General features: G+C 42.5%; 1 protein-coding gene and 1 long non-coding RNA gene across 2 annotated transcripts in view; one reads left to right on the forward strand and one right to left on the reverse strand.

The window, feature by feature from the left end:
- Positions 1 to 2,184: 2,184 nt before the first annotated feature.
- On the forward strand, positions 2,185 to 6,037 carry LOC147621074 (proline-rich receptor-like protein kinase PERK8). Its single transcript, XM_086823773.1, has 5 exons — positions 2,185 to 3,329; positions 3,425 to 3,685; positions 3,789 to 4,766; positions 4,892 to 5,558; positions 5,657 to 6,037. Exons 1-4 carry the CDS (start codon positions 2,894 to 2,896, stop codon positions 5,536 to 5,538), a joined length of 2,322 nt encoding a protein of 773 aa, XP_086679899.1. The 5' UTR covers positions 2,185 to 2,893; the 3' UTR covers positions 5,539 to 5,558; positions 5,657 to 6,037.
- An 11,084-nt stretch (positions 6,038 to 17,121) lies between these two features.
- LOC147621075 (uncharacterized) overlaps positions 17,122 to 17,800 on the reverse strand; it is a 2,611-nt gene continuing 1,932 nt past the window's right edge. Inside the window, exon 2 of the long non-coding RNA XR_015269761.1 lies at positions 17,122 to 17,800. This exon is cut by the window's right edge and continues 471 nt beyond it. This is a non-coding gene — a long non-coding RNA (uncharacterized LOC147621075).

The raw sequence follows: 17,800 nt of genomic DNA on the forward strand, positions 1-17,800 counted from the left end.
GTTACCTTATTCATGGACATCGTAAAAAAATATGAAATCCAAGTTTATGTTTCAATAGCGCGCGCGTGCGCGCGCGCGCACACACACACACACACATACACGCATGCACGCACACACACACGAATCAATGTTCACGAAAAACTGAGGTTTATATTGAGTGAATGTAAATTTTGGGAATTGACCTTTTGTAAAAATAAAAACAGAAGGTTTGAAGAATTGTATAATTTGGGGCTATACAATTTTATGAATGATAAAGAAAAAACAGAAGGTTTTAAGAATTGTATATTTTGGGGGTATACAAATTTTTGACCGACAAAGAAAAAACTGAAGGTTTTAAGAATTGCATATTTTTTGGGGTATATAATTTTTTGACCAACAAAAAATAGGCAATTTTTTAGTTGAATGTTTGAAGGTTTTTCAATATATATATATAATATATGTAATTTTTTTATTAAGGTCTCTTAAAGACTTAACTAGAGCTACTTAAGTTGGACATTCTCCCTACCAATGAGGTGGTAAGAGATAATTTAATGTGATGTAATGAGTATTATGACTTATCAAAGTCTTTTAATATCCCAAACTCCATATATGTTGATGTTTCTATGCTAATTGGAAAGGGAATTAGGAATCTAGATAACCATTGGAGCTTGAGGGACGAAAAGCATGCAATAGTTTCTATAATAGCGAAGAAATAGCAAAGTGAAAGGAGCTTTTCCTACCATAGCCAACCTTTTCTCATGCTCTCTCTTGTGCTCCCTCTTCCTCTCTCATCATCTCAATTGAAAGAAGATAAACTATGAGATCTCCCCTCACACCATAGCCGGAGATCTCACACACCATAGTCGCCAACTAAGGGTTGTGATTAGGGTTCAAATTTGAGCGTTGTGAACTAAGCCTTTTAAAAATTGTCACAGTATTAGTATTAGCATGCTATGTCATGTTGCAAGTAGTACATGCAATTACCAATGCCATCCATCAAATAGTTGGCCTCTTCTTTGGATTCTCAACAATCATTTAAGTGTAGCTTACAAGTAGAGCTCTTAACTCCACCAGATGGATCAATGTTGGATCGACCCTTGCCCTTGATGTGTGGATGGCTGTGTATCGGTAGTGTTTGTAGCAGAGCTCGTTAGGAGTTTCAACACCTTGTGCATAACACTAAGTCTACCATTCCTAGGATTTGCACCTTGGATTCAATCTAGTCTAGTGTTTCATCAAGCTAGAATTTGTTCTTGCCAACTCACCTCATGCTATGAGTAAATTTCAGCTTTCTAGATTTTTTACTTTCACTAGTCGGCAACCCGTGTTGCGCACGTTTTTTGAGACTCCAAATTCAAATTCTACCCAAACTTTCTCAAACCTTCCCGAACCTCCAAATTCTTGTCAAGTGGCATCTTTATGAAACTCTTCTTCGTTAAGGTAATATATAGAGATATAGTAGAGATAGAGAAAAGAAGAGAAGAGATGAGATGAGATGAATGGTTTTTTGTTTATGCTTTGAATGTTCAACATAGCATAAAGGCCTAGTTTATGCTTTGAATGTTCAACATAGCATAAAGGCCTAGTTTTGGAACGAAGGGTTTTTTAAAAAATAATTTCTTAATTTCATGAAAAGAATTTTGGGTTTTCTCTGAATTTTGTCAAAATTTGAAATGTAGAAGGTTTTTTTTTGGGTATTCGTTGTAAATAATGTTTTTGGCCTCCTGACGTCCCTGATTTGAGCAATGCATTTTCCAAGAAAACATAGAAGCAGTTAATATTTCGTGGTGAAACTTGAAAAAGTGGCGTAGCAGAGTGGTAATAATAAGTGGCTTTTCTCCCGAGGGTTTTCAAACGCGTTTGAAAACCGGGTGATTTTTCAAATAAAAAATGACACAGGCGGCAAGCATATATTTGTATCATATGCATGTGCACATACTGCGGCGTGTGGGGGAAATCGGGGCGCGGGAATGTCAGCCGTATATATGGTGAAGACGGCGATGATGATCATCATTTTGAAAAAAAAAAGTAAAAAAGAAAAGAAGCACTTAGCAGTAGTAGTGGCACGCACACAAACTCACTCACTCCAATAATATATGATATGACCGCCAGACCTCAGCAGCACTCACGAGAGTCACTACTGTTGTGTCTGCTCTGCTCTGCTCTGCTCCCCTCCACTCTTCTTCAACTCTCTCCCTCTCTCTCTCTCTCTCTCTCTGTGTCGCTCTCAGTTTGAACTTCGAGTTTCTACCATTTCGTTACCAACAAGTAACCAAACCAACACGCCCGCTCCCTTTTTTATGGCCAGTCGCGGTGATGTGATGGCGCCGAATACTTGGATAAACGCGCTACTGCTGTTCTCCTTTTCCTCCACTGCAGCTTGCTTTCTTTGAGCTTGCAGATGCTTCATTGCTGGAGGAGATTTCTGTGGCGGGGGATCCTTCGTCGAGGTTTGAGGTTGGCGTGTGTGTGTGTGTGTGTGTGTGTTTGTTGTCTGTGAGGGGGGGGGGAGAGAGAGAGAGAGAGCGAAAGAGAGTCTGATAAAGGCGCTGGTGGTCTCGCGTTTTCTTCCCCGTCCAACGAGCACGCTTCAAAAACACTGCTGGAGGATGTAGATCTCTACGGTGCAAGATGCTTAGAGATTTGAGAGCTTTGAGGGTAGAAGTTAGAGAAAATTAGTCGGCAACAAGAGCAGGGGTAGTGTCGTGAGAATTTGAGACAGAAGTTAGAGAAAATTAGTCGGCAACAAGAGCAGGGGTAGTGTCGTGAGAATTTGAGAGCAGGGGTAGTGTCGTGAGATTTGAGAGCTTTGAGGGTAGAAGTTAGAGAAAATTAGTCGGCAACAAGAGCAGGGGTAGTGTCGTGAGAATTTGAGACATTGTTGCGTGGAGCTCTGGTTGGAAGGTCTGTGTTGATGGAAAATCTCTTCATGACACAAATAATTTCCTCCTTACTCTTGCTCCTGTTAGTGTGGTTCGGTGGTGCAACTCCCATGGCTGGCATGCCAGAGGAGACTCAGGTGCTGATGCGGGTGAAGGCGGCCCTAGACCCAGAGGGGCGTGTGTTGTGGTCTTGGGTGGTGCCTGGAGGGGAGTTCGAAGGGGTGGCGTGGAATGGAGCTGGCAAGGTGGCCAACATTTCGCTGCAAGGGAGAGGGCTGGAAGGTTTCATACCGAGCGCCATTGCCGAGCTCACTGCTCTCACGGGCCTTTACCTCCACTACAACAAGCTCAGAGGCCCCATACCGGCCGTGCTTTACAAGCTCTCCAGCTTGACTGACCTCTACCTCAACGTAAATCTTCTCTCCGGGACCATCCCTGCTGAATTGGGCCTTCTATATAGCCTGCAAGGTACAGAACACTATCAATTGCCCTGTCATCGTATAAACTTTACTGTAAGCATCTCCCTCTCTTGATGATAATGTAATGTGGGTGGCCACTTGCAGCTCTCCAGCTTTGCTGCAATGCGTTGGAGGGTCAGGTTCCTATGGAGCTTGGAGCTCTCAAGCAGCTCACCGTTCTTGCTCTTCAGCACAATAATTTGGTGGGAGAGATTCCCTCTTCTTTGGGCTACCTGGTTTCTCTCACTCGTGTCGATCTCAGTTCCAATGAATTGAATGGCACCATCCCCAATGCGATGGGGAGGCTCACGCAACTCACCCTGTTTGATGTCAGCAGCAACCGTCTATCCGGTCCTGTTCCACCTGGTGAGTTGAAGCTTCCGCTTTGTAGAAAGTTCTAGGGTTTCTTTTCGACATAACCATGTTGCCCCTTCTAATGGTAAGCGGCTTCCTTTTTTTTGATGAGCAGCATTGCGAAGGTTGCAGCAAGGTTTCGTGTATGGAAACAACTCTATGCTCTGCGGGGAGGGCTTTGCAAGCCTTCCATCGTGCAACCAGTATCCTCCTTCTGGAGCCTCCCCGACTACAAGCAGCACCACCGGCATAGGACCTGACCAGCCGTTAGCAGGAGCACAGCCACCTTCTAACTCCACTGTCTCTTCAGCTGCCGAGTCTGCGGATCCGCAACACTTGGTCCAGAGAGTGAGGATGGGTTCCAAGACCGCGCAGGTAGCTGTCGTCTCTGGGGTAGTCGCATTTGCAGTGGGAGGAGTCATTATTGGGCTGCTCATCTATGTGTTATTCCGTAGGCATAAGCAGAAAATCAGCAGCGCCTTCGAGTTGAGTGAGCCCTCGAAACTGGCAGGTGGTCATCCTTTCTCTTCAGATCTTAAACTCTTCAGCGGTGTGATCAATCAAGGGATTAGTAAGGCCAGCAAGCCCCCCTTTGAGCAGTACCCTCCTCATATTGCATCGACGTCGTCTGCAAGCCGCCGAGTTTCACGCTCATTCGGCTCCTTCAGTGGGGTGGTGTTTTTCAACGGATCACATCAGAGTTACCAGTATGACCTCGAGGAGCTAGAAGTGGCCACAAATTTCTTCTCGGACAAGAATCTGCTAAAAAGAGCTGGTCACTCCGCTGTATACAGAGGGGTGTTGAAGGATGGCTCTTGTGTGGCTATCAGGGCTCTGCATAAGGCTAGCTGTAAAGCTGGGATGTCCGAGTTCAAGTCCGTGGTTGGAATCATAGCCCAACTCCGGCACGAGAACATCGTTGCGCTCAAGGGCTTCTGCTGCTCATCGGGTAAAGCGGACTGCTTTCTGGTGTATGACTTCATGACTAACGGGACACTGCAGGATCACCTTGACAAGAGATTGAAAATTGGTAAAGCTTCCAACAACCTGGACTGGACTGCCAGGGCACGCATTGCTATCAACATCGCTCGAGGTAATGTGCTAGTTAGTTAGGCCCTGAAAAAGCGGTTTAACTCGTCTTGTTTACACCCTGTACACCTCTTTGCATCTCTCTCTTTCTCTTTCATGATGCTCACTGGACGTTTTGCATTGGAGCAGGACTGCATTTCATGCACAGAGGCACGGACGATGCTGTGATTCATCAGAACGTGTCTGCAGCAAACGTGCTGCTGGATCAGAACTGTAACGCCTTCCTCTCGGATGCTGGGCTTCACAGGTTACTGGCTGACGATATAGTCTTCTCTGTTCTTAAGTCATCTGCTGCTCGTGGCTACTTGTCGCCCGAGTATGTGACCACAGGCCGGCTGACAGAAAAGAGTGACGTTTATGCCTTGGGCGTGCTGCTGCTACAACTGCTCACAGGCAAAACGCCTCTATCCATGGGTGCGGGCCGTGAGCATGATGATGACGATGATGATGAGGCGCGACGGAGGGGATCAATGAGTAACAATATGGTGAGCTGGGCGAGGTCGCTGGTCGGGGCGGGCTGTGTGGAAGAGCTCATGGACCCCAGCTTGAAAGGTAAATACTCTAGTGTGGCGGCTACTCACATGGCTGCTGTTGCGTTTGCCTGCACCCAAGAGGACTCGGGAGAGAGGCCGGACACAAGTGAAGTGGTAAGGCTACTACAGAAGATGGATGCATGTGCCGAGACAGTGTTGGAGGCTGGACTTTCCTCAGGGGAAGACTACCCACGGAGGCAGCAAGCCCTCTTTGCAGAAAGGCTGTTAGACAACGGGCGTTAATTGACAGTCATCTACCTCAGGTACAGAGCCCTCTTCTTTCTGGTGTTCATTCAGATCTCCAAAACAGTTGCCACCGCATATAATTCCCCCCCGCCCCCCCCCCCCACACTTGTTTCAGGGACACACCTTAACATGCCCAACATTCCTCCTCATTCCACTGGACCGGCGTCGGTGCATGCCTCCTGGACTACCTGATCTCGGTGCTGCAATTTGGAGGCCCACCCACTTTTGAGAATACTCACCTTTGAGAACTTGGCCTCAAAATTTACATTTTGTTGAGTTTGAATTCAGGCCCAGCTATCATGTTGTAAGCCTTCAATTTTAAAGTTCTGAAGTACAAAGTAGTGTCACAAATCTTAGCCCTCTGGGTCTCTCATTTTCATCTATCTATTAGTGGATTGTGGTTATGTACTGTGAAATTTCAACCCTCTGTGCTAAACCAACTTTGCATTTCCATGTATACTCGTTCACCTATTAAGTAAAAAAGTCTGTGCTAAAATTGTGGACGTTGGCAGCATGAATACCACACGTCAGTGTGTTTCTTTTTCCTTATTATTCCTCCATTGCCTCTAATCTGCTGCAAAAATGTTCTCTCCCAAGTGGTTATAGCTAATTAGAAGATTTTTTTTCCCAAACTGTTGAAAAGGAGCAAAAGCTATAGAGAAATTTTGTCAAAAAGCTCCTTCCTTCGTGCAATTATGATCCCGCATGCGTACGGTTTGCAGAGAGAGAGACCTGGCTTTTCCCCGTTGCTCCTTTCGGTAGAAGTGTCGTAGGGTCAAAGGTGAAGACAACTGTGTGCTGGTAAGAGACTAGATTAGTGAATGAAAGCCCTACTATAAAGTTTCTTAGCCTTATTTTAATGACTCCAATAAAGCCCCAAAACGTTTTTTGGCATTAATTAATTTGTGTGCTTTTGGTAGGTTTGATTAATATTATTTACATTTGTGAAGGTTTGGTTGGAGGCACCGAAATGTTACCTTTATTAAGTTTTTTTGTAAGTCGAAAATGGAAATGGTGTTGGGGTCCACTTGCTTTGAGGAAAGGAAAATCTAAGCAATGCCTTAGAATGTCCAAAACCTACGTACACGTTTCTCTCCCTACTACACCCTTCTCTCCCTCTCGTATCATAACTCTCGTGTCTCTTTAGTCGCAAACCCCTCTCATAGCATGATTTTGTCTCTTTGTAATTGCCAACCTATCGAGGAGTTTTGTGTTTGTAGGAGAGGAGGTGGTAGGTGTGGGAGGAGATGAGGTGGTAGGCGGGAGATGATGTACCGTTGTAGGAGAGGTACTTCACTTGCATGATTGTATGCGGCAGTTGCTAGGATCAAAGGATCTAGTAGGCGAGAGCATATAGTCTTCGGGTGACGAGTTGATTAGTAGCACCCTTAGGTTTTGTTAAGGGTGTTATTAATTAATGCCATGTCATTGGCATTAATTAATAGCACCCTCAACAAAAAGGGTGAATAAGCACCCTCTACAAAATGGGTGAATAAGTTTCGTAGCCTTATTTTAATGACTCCATTTCGTGCAAGGGAACGTTCTATTTATGAATAAGATTATTGTACATACAATCACAACTCATCACACTTTCCACTTTCTATAAATGTCTAGTGAGATTGTAGAAATTTGGGTGCCATCCATATAGTTTCATATTATTTAGAAGATATAATCTTGCAATTATCTTCATGCACTTTCCTCTAAGCCTTAACTTTGGAATTGAGAATCTTGGTAGATAATCTGGCCTTGGGTATGTACTTACCCAATTCTTGGGTAGAATTATTTAGTGCTTGTTCAAATAGTGCTTGTGTTGAGCAAGTATTAATTAATGCATAAGGTTAAGTGATAAAGCCCTTTAGAACATATTTTTGATTAATTAATAAGATGGCTGAGAGAGGCCTCGAGGGAAAAAAATATTTGTAAAGTTCATAAGGCAAAAAAATATGTAAGTTTTATAAGGCTAACGGTTGGGTGCTAGGTAGGATTTAGCATATTTGTGAAATTTTTGGGATAATGTGCATGCATGGGGATTGGGTGGCAATTAAGGGGATGCATGGTGTAACTCGTTGGTCATGGGCGTCTTCTTTGTCATCGTTTGCATCTCCTCTGTTGGTGAGGTGAGATGTGGGTCGCTCCTTTCTTCTTGCGTGTTATTGTCTATGTTTAGGGTAGGGAGTCACATGGTTAGTTGTGTGGGATTGCTTGTTCGTATGCGGCTCGCTCTTGCGTGTTGTTTGTGTTACTTGGTAGAGTGTGGCTCTTGTAGAGCCGGTTTGGGTGTCCTTGTTGCTCTTTTGGCAGATGGAAGTGAAGGGAGTTTGGGGGGAGATGGTGGTGTAGCAAACCTACAGTAGAGAGAGGATAGAGAGCCATTGGAAATGTACGGCCGAGAGCTTGACAGAGAAGACGTAACATTGCACTCCTCTGTGCTTCTTTTTATGCCATCGTGTATGTGTAGATTCGCCCTTCGAATAAAGATCTTATTAAAAGATAAGATTTCCATGCCGTTGACCTGAACTGTCGGTTGTCTCATCGTGGATGAAACTATAGAAAATCGTATTTTATTTACATTAGTTTTGGGTTTTCCAATCGCGAACAGCAAACCAAGAGTTGCAAAAGACGGGTCTCCGAGCTTCTATGCCTTCGCGGTCCGGAAGAGTTAGCTCCCTAAAAATAGCTCAAAAAGCTCACATATAGAGGGAGAGAGAGGCGCCATCTGTAAAGGTTCGACGTGGGTTGTTTCCAAGGCTAGCTTTTTAAATTGAGCTATCAAGGGGGATCGGGTGCACTTCTACGCACCATGGCTCTTCTCTTATTTATCGGAGATAGTGGGCTTTCATGCCATTGTCTTTGTAATACGCTCTGTAAGTCTCAAAGGTGGTGAGTGGTACCCTATGAAGCCTCTCCCTGGGATGTGCATCATCAATGTAGTATACATAGTGGAGGTAAGGCTCATACAAACTTGTAATGCAAAATCTGCTTTGCTTGCATGGAGTCGCCATGGACTGAGTACACATGGTGCAGGCAATGAAGGAAACCTAGGGATTGCACTCATTAGCATGGAGTACACACATGTCCCACTCATCATAGGGAGTAGCACCTATTGCACTCATAATGGAGTACACACATAGCTTCTCAAGAGGGAGAAGTCCACCATGAAAGCTTAGAGCTCCAAAAAGTAAGAGTACTCATGAAAGTATAATGATAAAAAAAGGTACAATGTCCATGAGCCCTATGTCTCATATAGGGTCCCCTAAAAGTACACATGTAAATGTCCCTAAGCCCAAGTGCCTAGGCCCCATTCCCCATGTGCATGTGCACCCAAATCTACTTCATTACAAACCATCCCCTCTTACAACGATTTCGTCCTTGAAATTGAAGGGTGGTCGTGCCCAAAGAAAAGACATATACAAGTGGCTATGTATAAAAGCCAAAAAAACACATCCATGAGACTGAATGTAGCAGAAGACCCGTTCATGAATCATATGACCCCTTGGATCAAATGGAAAGGATAGAGAGCTCCCGTCGATGATGAGGTTATCTATGCAACCTCCTGGATCAAAGGGAAATCTGAGGCATGCAAAATCCAAGGCAATGGCCCCATGAATAATCTGATGCAAGTGGAGAAGATAAGGAACCACTGTCGATGACGAATCTAGTCAAGTATCCTCTAGGATCAAAGGGATATGTATGGTATACACCTCAAACCGTTGAAGCTGGAATGGTAGTAGCTCCTCGATCAAAAGGAAAGCTCGACTCCAAAGAGATAGTAGCCCCAGGGTCAAAAGGAAAACTCATAAGCCCATCCTCATGACCACACTGTGAATCTGGCATGAAAGGTATCTGCCGAAGAAGGTCGAAACTCCTGACCAGAATGTCAAGTGGTATGGGCACAAAAGAATCATCGTGTAGGCCAAGATTGGAATATGTCATAGATGCACTTGAATGTCGAGCCACATATCCAAAAACTATGCTTCTCAAATGGCAAAGAATGCATCCAAAGAAAAATGTCCTGACTCTAAAGAATACAGGATCGTGTCGACATCCGTAGGAGCCAAATGAACATAGCTCAACGTCGGCCTCATGCAGAGTCAATTGTGAACTCATGCCACCGTCACATGTAGCACCACTCAAAAAGTCGAAGGCATGATCCACCATATCTATGTATGTATGAGTATGATCCATGAAACATACCCAAATTCTGTTCTATATTCTAACACAAAATGTTCCAAATCTTACAGAAAACAAAATCACTCATACTTCAGAAAAACGAAGAGTTTTTCAACAAATCATATTCGTTTGCAAAATCCAAAGTAACAGTAATATTCGTCAATACAAAAATCTTTTTAAAAAAATCACAAAGAGAATCACCAACAAAAGATCTAGCCAATAGGGCCTTTCTCCGACGCCACCACTCTGGACGTCGCGGCTATCCCGGGTATGCCTCTAGTAAATCTCGTCCACTCTGGGTTCTACCAAATGGCTCCCAGAGGCATAAATCACAATCTCTATCTGGCGTTCCCTGTCTAAGGATGGCTGGCTCGAATCTCAAAATCTCTCTCTATCCTGCACAGAAAATCCTCAAGGCTCAGGAAGAAGCCTCCAAAAAAAACAACCCATGAGAATTAGTAGATTATTATGCACGAAATCATCAAAGATAGAATAACTTTTCTAAAAACATGTGTTCGAATCAAAATTAGAGAAGATACGTTTTTTTAAAATAAAAAATAACACTGGAAAGTGGTGTCAGATTCATTTTGCGAATATCCGGCCACCCCGTGTGGAATCTCCCAATTATTAGAACTTGGACTTTATTCATCCTATGATGAACTAACTTTCTTTAATTCGCCTCTCTGACAAATAAAGTTATCTACTCCCTCATGCGAGGCCATTATTGAAAATTAAGGGTCAAATTGATGTCCGGGCCCCGTTTTGGGTGCTCGATGCGGTTATATTTATTATGTAAACCCCCATATGAGTTTCCTTTAGACTAAACCACTCACAATGACCCTCTTATATATTATCTAACATGGTTAAGTATAGAATAGAAATCATATACAAATGACACCCCAAAACATGCATAAAAAGTTTCAAAATTGACCCTAAATTGACATATCTAAATTACTAAATTTGTGACCAAACTTAATTTTTTATGTCGTCTAAGTAATTCCTACTATTCAACATTGACTATATAGATGCTAAACTTCACCGAATCAAATGGATCTAAAAATACGTACACATGAGTACGTTACAATCCTACCATGCACAATATCTCCATGTGTAAGACACTCTATATGTTCTTTTGTGTCAAGATTTGATTTTAGCACAATAAATTTTGCATAATTTATAAAAAGCTTATTTTTGTACTGTAGATTTGCACCAATCCTTAAAAATCTGTATTAATTGCACATAATCTTGAAATTTGCACCAAGATTTTGCACACTTTCTTGAAACTATATCAAATTTCTGCACAATAATCTTGATTTTTGCACAGCAAATTGTACTCTGCATAAACTTTATAAACTGAATATTTTGCACAGTCTGCACCAGTCTTTGAAAACTGCAATGAAAATCTTTGCAAAAAACTACTGCAGCATGTTGCCATATATATATATAGGCAGTGATGTGTGTGAACACACTTAGGACCGCCGGGGCACTTTTTCCCTCTTTAGGAGGTTTTTTCCCTCGGGTTGTATATACGCCTATCCTTCTAGGGCTAACTTATCTTTTGTACATTGATACAATCTAATACATTGTGTGTTGTGTGCATTCTTGCTTCTTCTTCTCCAAGCTTTGTGTGCTTTCCTGCAACCCTAATTCCAACAATTGGTATCAGAGCAGGCATCGGCTCCCAGGGCTACGCCGACTCACGTTCTCCGATTGAGGTGAGCTTTTACGAGCGCTTGCAAGTCCCTATACTCTGCAAATAAGCCCATAGGGCTTAGCGTTCTCAGAATTCGCATTTGAGGTTGTTTCGGGCTCTGTTTTTGCATTTCAAGTTCTGCACATGTGTTTTCGTCATTTTGTGCAGAAATTTCGACAGTGCAATTTTCTGCAAAACAGGCATACGTACTCTTGTGGACCGTGCTACATAGCACGAGTTGTTTTTTGTTCAGTCTTTGCTTCATTACAGGTAGCTTTTGCATCAGTTTCAGTCAGTGGCCATGGCTGATAACAGCAATGATGTATTTCGCATGTTATCTGATGACAAATTGGATGGAGACATCAACTACCCACTTTGGGCATACATGATGCAGCATGTTTTGGTTGCAAAAGGAGTGTGGAACATTGTGCAGGGTATGGATGTACGTCCAGGTTCTGTGGATGTAGGATCTGTTGAGGATGTTGCAGGTTCTAGCAGCTCTACTGTTGCTGCCGTTTTACCCACTGCTGAACAAGCTCGTTGGGATGGTAAAGATGCACAGGCTCATGCCTTGATTGCACTTTTTGTCAAACGTAACATCACCCCACATATTCGTTCAGCTAAAACAGCAAAACAGGCTTGGGATATTCTAGCTGGTTTGTATGCAGGTCGTAACGAGGCAAAAATCTCTTACCTGTGTAAAAAGCTAGAATTGAAGATTATGCAGGAAGATGATGACATGAATGTTTTTCTTGCTGAGATTAAAGATCTCAAAGAACAGTTGATTTTTGCAGCTGAGATTATTCTTGATCATTCTCTTGTGCAGACTGTTCTTGATGCTTTACCTGAGACATATCAGACTTTTGCTTCCACGTGGAGACTTCTTACTGAGGACAGACCTGATGCTGTCAAGTATGATACTTTAGTCAACAAGCTCTTGCAAGAAGCGCAGTCCAGGCAAAACAGGGCAGCGTACAGTTGATCAAGCATTTATTGCTGCCCAGCAGCAGAGAAGAAGTGGTAAGGCAGCCCCTTCCACTGTTTCTTCTCCTATTAGTAGGTCTTCAACTTCTTCTCCTTCCACAGGTAGCAACAATAAGTCTGAGAAGGCTCTTGATAAAGGCAAGAAAAAGACCAGGTGTAACTATTGTAAGGTAAATGATCATGTCATTAAGAATTGCCCTAAGCTAAAGGCTAAAGAGGCAAAGAAGAAAGAGTCAAATGCAGCCACAATAGCGGATGCTTCTACAAATGCAGATTCTGTAAATGTTGTGCAAGATACAGAATGGGCGTTTAGCGTGTATTGCCAGTATGACCCATCTGTACATGATGCATGTTTGGTAGTTTCTGTTGACTCTAATGTATGGTATTTTGACAGTAGTGCTACAAAGCACATTACCTCGCATCGTGATATGTTCACTTGTCTTGAGTGAGGCTGTCTCTAATGGGAATACTGTCGCATGTGCCAATCATGCTTCTTACCCACAGTAAAGGGCATTGGTAAAATTATGCTTACTGCTGCAAATGGCAGCGTTTTCACACTTTCAGATGCTTTGTATGTGCTAGGGATAAAGAAGAATCTATTGTCTATCTCTGCGCTTGCTAGACTTGGACTTGTAGTCAAATTTGTGGATGACAGATGTACTATTCATGATTTGACTTCTGGTGATACGATTATTGCATCTGGCACCTTGTTTCGTGGGCTGTATAGGCTCAATTCTTATGACAAGTGTGTGGAAGATTCAGCAAATGTAGTTTTTGATGAAAAGGCAGTTTCAGATGCAAAACTATGGCATGCTCATTTTGGTCATCTGAACTTTGCTAGTTTGCTGCGTTTGCAGAAATTTGATATGGTTGCTTCATTGTCTCCTCTTGAGGCACCATTGGAACATGTTTTTGAAGGCTGTATTTTGGGTAAAATGCAGCGTTCTGCGTTTCCAAAGGATGGTTCTATGCAGGCCACTCGCAAATTGCAACTTGTACATAGTGATGTATGTGGGCCTATGCAAACTTCGTCATTTGGTAAACACTTGTACTTCGTGACTTTCATTGATGATTACTCAAGGCATGCATGGGTATATCGACTGAAGGTAAAGTCCGAAGTGTTTTTGTGCTTCAAACAGTTTTTTCTTATGGTTGAAAATGTATCCAATTGTACTGTGGGCACCCTTCGTTCTGATCGGGGGGGGGGGGGGGGGGAGGGAGTACTTGTCTAAAGAGTTTGATGCATTTCTGGCTAGTCGTGGGATAAAACACCAATGTACAGTGCCATATACCCCTCAGCAAAATGGTGTTGCTGAGAGGAAAAACAGGTCACTTATGGAGATGGCACGATGTATGGTCAAGAGCCAAGCTTTGCCACATGCGTTTTGGCTTGAGGCTGTCATGTGTGCTGCATATGTACTCAACAGGTGTCCCACTAAGGCCTTACAGTCTATTACTCCATACGAAGCTCGGCATGGCAGGAAGCCTTCTATTGGTCACTTGCATGTCTTTGGTTGCTTGGCCTATGCTTTAGTGCCTGTGCAACAACGCAGAAAATCGGATGATAAGGCTGTCAAATGCATTTTTGTTGGCTACAGTGCTGAGAGCAAGGGTTACAGATTGTATCATCCGCAGTCAAAGCGTATCTTGATTAGTCGAGATGTTGTTTTTGTAGAAGATGCTGTGCAGCCTTTGTTATCATGTACCAAAGAGACAGGTGTGAGCTCACGGGATGTATTTGATACATTGTTGCCTCTGTTTACAGGTGGGAATTCAAATGTAAGTCCTAATGAGGTGAATATTCAGCCTATGCAGATTTCAAATGACATCATAGATCAGCCTATTTCTGATGCAGATTTACAGGATGTAATTTCTGAGGATAGGGCTGAAAATGAGCAGGCTAGAGGTATGCCTAAATGGCTGGTGCAAACCTTGCGTGATAGTAAAATTGATGCACCTATATCTAGTCGTACTCGTTTAGGTTTTCAGCATGCCTCTTATGCATCAGATTGTTATGCTTTGGCTGTGTCTAGTATGTGTGAAGAGGAAGAACCTCTTTCATTTGATGAGGCACAAAAATCAAAAAATTGGTTGGCTGCAATGCAAAGTGAATATGATGCTATAATGAAGAATGGTACATGGTCTTTGTGTGATTTGCCTATTGGTAAAAAGGCCATTGGATATAAGTGGGTTTTTAAGTTGAAACGAAAGCCAGATGGCAGTGTTGATCGCTATAAGGCTAGACTTGTTGCAAAGGGTTATGCTCAAGAAAAGGGCATTGATTTTGATGAGACCTTTGCTCCTACTTGTCGTATGACTACCATTCGTAGCATTTGTGCATTGGCAGTTCATAATGGTTGGAATGTATATCAGTTGGACATAAAGACTGCGTTCTTGAATGGAGATTTACATGAGGAGGTGTATGTATCGCAGCCTCGTGGTTTTGTTCAACGAGGGTAGGAAAACAAAGTGTGCAAGTTGAAAAAGGCTTTATATGGTTTAAAGCAAGCTCCACGAGCTCGGTATGAAAAGATACATGCATATTTGACTGCACATGGTTTTCAGAATACTCCAACAGAAAGCACTTTATATGTTAAATGTGTGGATGATGTACATCTAATCATTGCTCTCTATGTCGATGACATGCTGCTCACAGGACCAAATGAAAGTCATATTGCTGATTTTAAGGCTGATTTGAATGCCTCTTTTGAGATGTCAGATTTGGGGCATTTGCATCATTATTTGGGGATACAATTTAAGCAGTGTGATGGAGGTATTGCTTTGTGTCAGACAAAGTATATTGAGACATTGTTGCGGAGATTTGGCCTTGAAGACTGCAAGCCTATTGCTACTCCAATGGAGACAGGTTTGAAGTTGAGTCTTCATGATGCTGGAGATCACTTTGATGTCACACTCTATCAGCAGACAACTGTTGGTTGCCTCATTTATGTATGAATTACGAGGCCGGACATTCAGTTTGCAGTCTCACAGGTGAGCAGGTTTATGCTTGCATAGTCCAGGGTCTCAGCATTAAAAGGCAGTTAAGTGCATCTTTCGCTACTTGAGTGGTACCATACATCTTGGGTTGTTTTATCCCAAGGGGGGATCATTGCCGCCAGATTTACATGCTTTTTCGGACTCAGATTGGGCTGGTTGCTATGACACAAGAGTGTCTACAAGTGGTTTTTGTTTCATGCTCGGTAGCTCATGCATATCTTGGTTGAGCAAGAAGCAACCTACTGTGGCCACTTCTAGTTGTGAAGCTGAGTACAGGGCAGCTTTCATAGCTACGGTTGAGTGTTGGACAGGAGTCTGCCACCTCTATCTTCACTGACAGTCAGAGTGCATTGGCAGTTGCGAGAAACCCAGTTTTTCATGCTCGCACAAAGCACATTGAGGTGCATTATCACTATGTCAGGGAGAGACTGTCAACAGGAGAGATCAGCTTGGCCTATGTGCCAACACAGAACAACCTCGCCGATCTTTTCACAAAGGTGCTTCCTCGTGAGAAGTTCGAAGCTTTCCGCAAAGCTTTGGGCTTGCTCCCCTTTGTGGACTGATCTACTTCGGGCATGGCACTCCCCTATACATGAGTGCCAGCTCTCGTTCACACCATCACTCCCAGGGGGGATTTGTTGCCATATATATATATATATAGGCAGTGATGTGTGTGAACACACTTAGGACCGCCGGGGCACCTTTTCCCTCTTTAGGAGGTTTTTTTCCTCGGCTTGTATATACGCCCATCCTTCTAGGGCTAACTTATCTTTTGTACATTAATATAATCTAATACATTGTGTATTGTGTGCATTCTTGCTTCTTCTTCTCCAAGCTTTGTGCTTTCCTGCAATCCTAATTCCAACACAGTAACCAAACTTCTTATAAATCTCTAAGAACTCGAAGACTTTAAAAATAAGATAGAAATAGACATCAATATTGGTTGCTAAAATCATTGTAAACCCAAATTTTAAAATAAAAAAATCAAGATCAAGAAGATCAAGAAGTTAAAGAAATCAAACAATAAACTAGATTAGGGTTTCTAAAACAGTATTTAATGCAAATACAAAAATGATTAATAGAAATTTCTTTGCTAATCTTATCAAACAAGGTATTAAAAACTCAAAAAATTGTGTGAAAATCAAATTAAAAAATGATTAACACTAATCACTCCCTAAACAAAGATCTAAGCCTAGAACTCTGATCCCAAGGATCTAAGTCAAGAGCTTTGATACCAATGCAATGAAGGAAACCTAGGGATTGTACTCATTAGCACGGAGTACACACATGCTCCACTCATCATAGGGAGTAGCACCTATTGCACTCATAATAGAGTACACATAGCTTCTGAAGAGGGAGAAGTCCACCATGAAAGCTTAGAGATCCAAAGACTAAGAGTACTCATGAAAGTATAATGATAAAAAAAGGTACAATGTCCATGAGCCCTATGCCTCATATAGGGTCCCCTAAAAGTACACATGTAAATGTCCCTAAGCCCAAGTGCCTAGGTGTTGAGAGATGTAATCGTAGTATTGTGTGTATGTGGGAAAGCACCCTAGAGGTGCAAGATATTGTAGCAAGATAAGAATGCCACATGTAATATTGTATGGTGTGTGAGTGTTGACCAAAAGAGTGAAAAAGGAGTTGCCACTTGGATGATGACATGTAAAGTGGGATAAGGCTAGAAGGCCTATATCATTGGTGATATGCAATAGAATTGAGTGTTGAGCGTTGAATCTCTCTCTCTCTCTCTCTCTTATGGAGTTCTTAGTGTGGTTTAATCCACCCTAATTATGTTGGTTAATCTATGTCTATCACCATGATCAATCCCATTTTAGGATTGTTAACATGGTATCAGAGCTTGGGTGGGCTCTTGGTCATGGTGATGAATATTTATGTATAGTTTTTTCTTGGTTGTGTTTATTTGATTAAGCATTATTTTCAGTTTATTATGGAAAAAAATTAGCACTCATATTATCATTTGGATTTGCATTTGTGAGGATTTGAGAGAGATTTGGAGCTGCCATTCTCAAGTTTAAGAGAAGATTTGCAACAAGGAGGTTGCATAAAGCTGCCCAAGAGAGTTGTAAATGAGAGTTTTGCAACATGGAGAGCCTGTCTCATCAAAGAAGCTGAAAATGAAGATTTCAGCAAGTATGAAGGCTATGAAGTCTTCAGTGTCATCAACAAGGAGAAGCTGCCAAGGAGATTTGTGAAGGTATTTTGGTGTTTTTGCCTCTAATTTGGTGTTTGAGCATAGAAGAATGCTTGTATTTGAAAAGGGTTGCCATGTTGGGATTTGTGTATCCCATGAATCTTATGTGGAGGTGTGTGCTTGTCAAATGGTGGCAAGCATAATATGAACTCAAGGGGGAGTTCATATGTCTGCATTGAGAAGAAGATGTGCGGTTAAAT

The sequence above is a fragment of the Cibotium barometz genome, chromosome 30 (genome assembly GCF_041138505.1).
Source record: "Cibotium barometz isolate CiBa-2024 chromosome 30, ASM4113850v1, whole genome shotgun sequence".
NCBI lineage: Eukaryota > Viridiplantae > Streptophyta > Polypodiopsida > Cyatheales > Cibotiaceae > Cibotium > Cibotium barometz.